At 43.6% G+C, this 273-nt stretch overlaps 1 protein-coding gene across 1 annotated transcript in view; it reads right to left on the bottom strand.

Annotated features, from left to right (window-relative positions):
- Positions 1-273, bottom strand: part of LOC119585536 (flocculation protein FLO11-like) — a 14,856-nt gene that overhangs the window by 8,036 nt on the left and 6,547 nt on the right. The window contains 1 exon segment of the mRNA XM_037934160.1: positions 23-169. Within this exon segment, the coding sequence (XP_037790088.1) occupies positions 23-169 (147 nt within the window).

Raw genomic sequence — 273 nt, 5'->3', positions numbered from 1 at the left:
TATTCAGTCTGCGTGTCCTCACACGTGCCTTTTTCCTTTCCTTTTTTGTGGCCAGGATGGGAACGGGGGTCACGCCCCGCCGAGGGGCGATGGCGGGAATGGGGGGGCTGCATAGACCAGACTTCTCTAATTGGGATACGTCGTAAAGGTTTGGGAAAGCCTTGAATTCCTATTTTTATTATAATTGAATAAGTTAGGTGAATATGACATCTAAAGACGTAGTGCAAAATAACAAACGTATAATAATACAGCAGTTGAACATAAACATGAATT

Source organism: Penaeus monodon, chromosome 20 (assembly GCF_015228065.2).
Source record: "Penaeus monodon isolate SGIC_2016 chromosome 20, NSTDA_Pmon_1, whole genome shotgun sequence".
In the NCBI taxonomy this organism is placed as follows: Eukaryota; Metazoa; Arthropoda; class Malacostraca; order Decapoda; family Penaeidae; genus Penaeus; species Penaeus monodon.
This window is presented reverse-complemented; position numbering and strand designations above follow the sequence as displayed.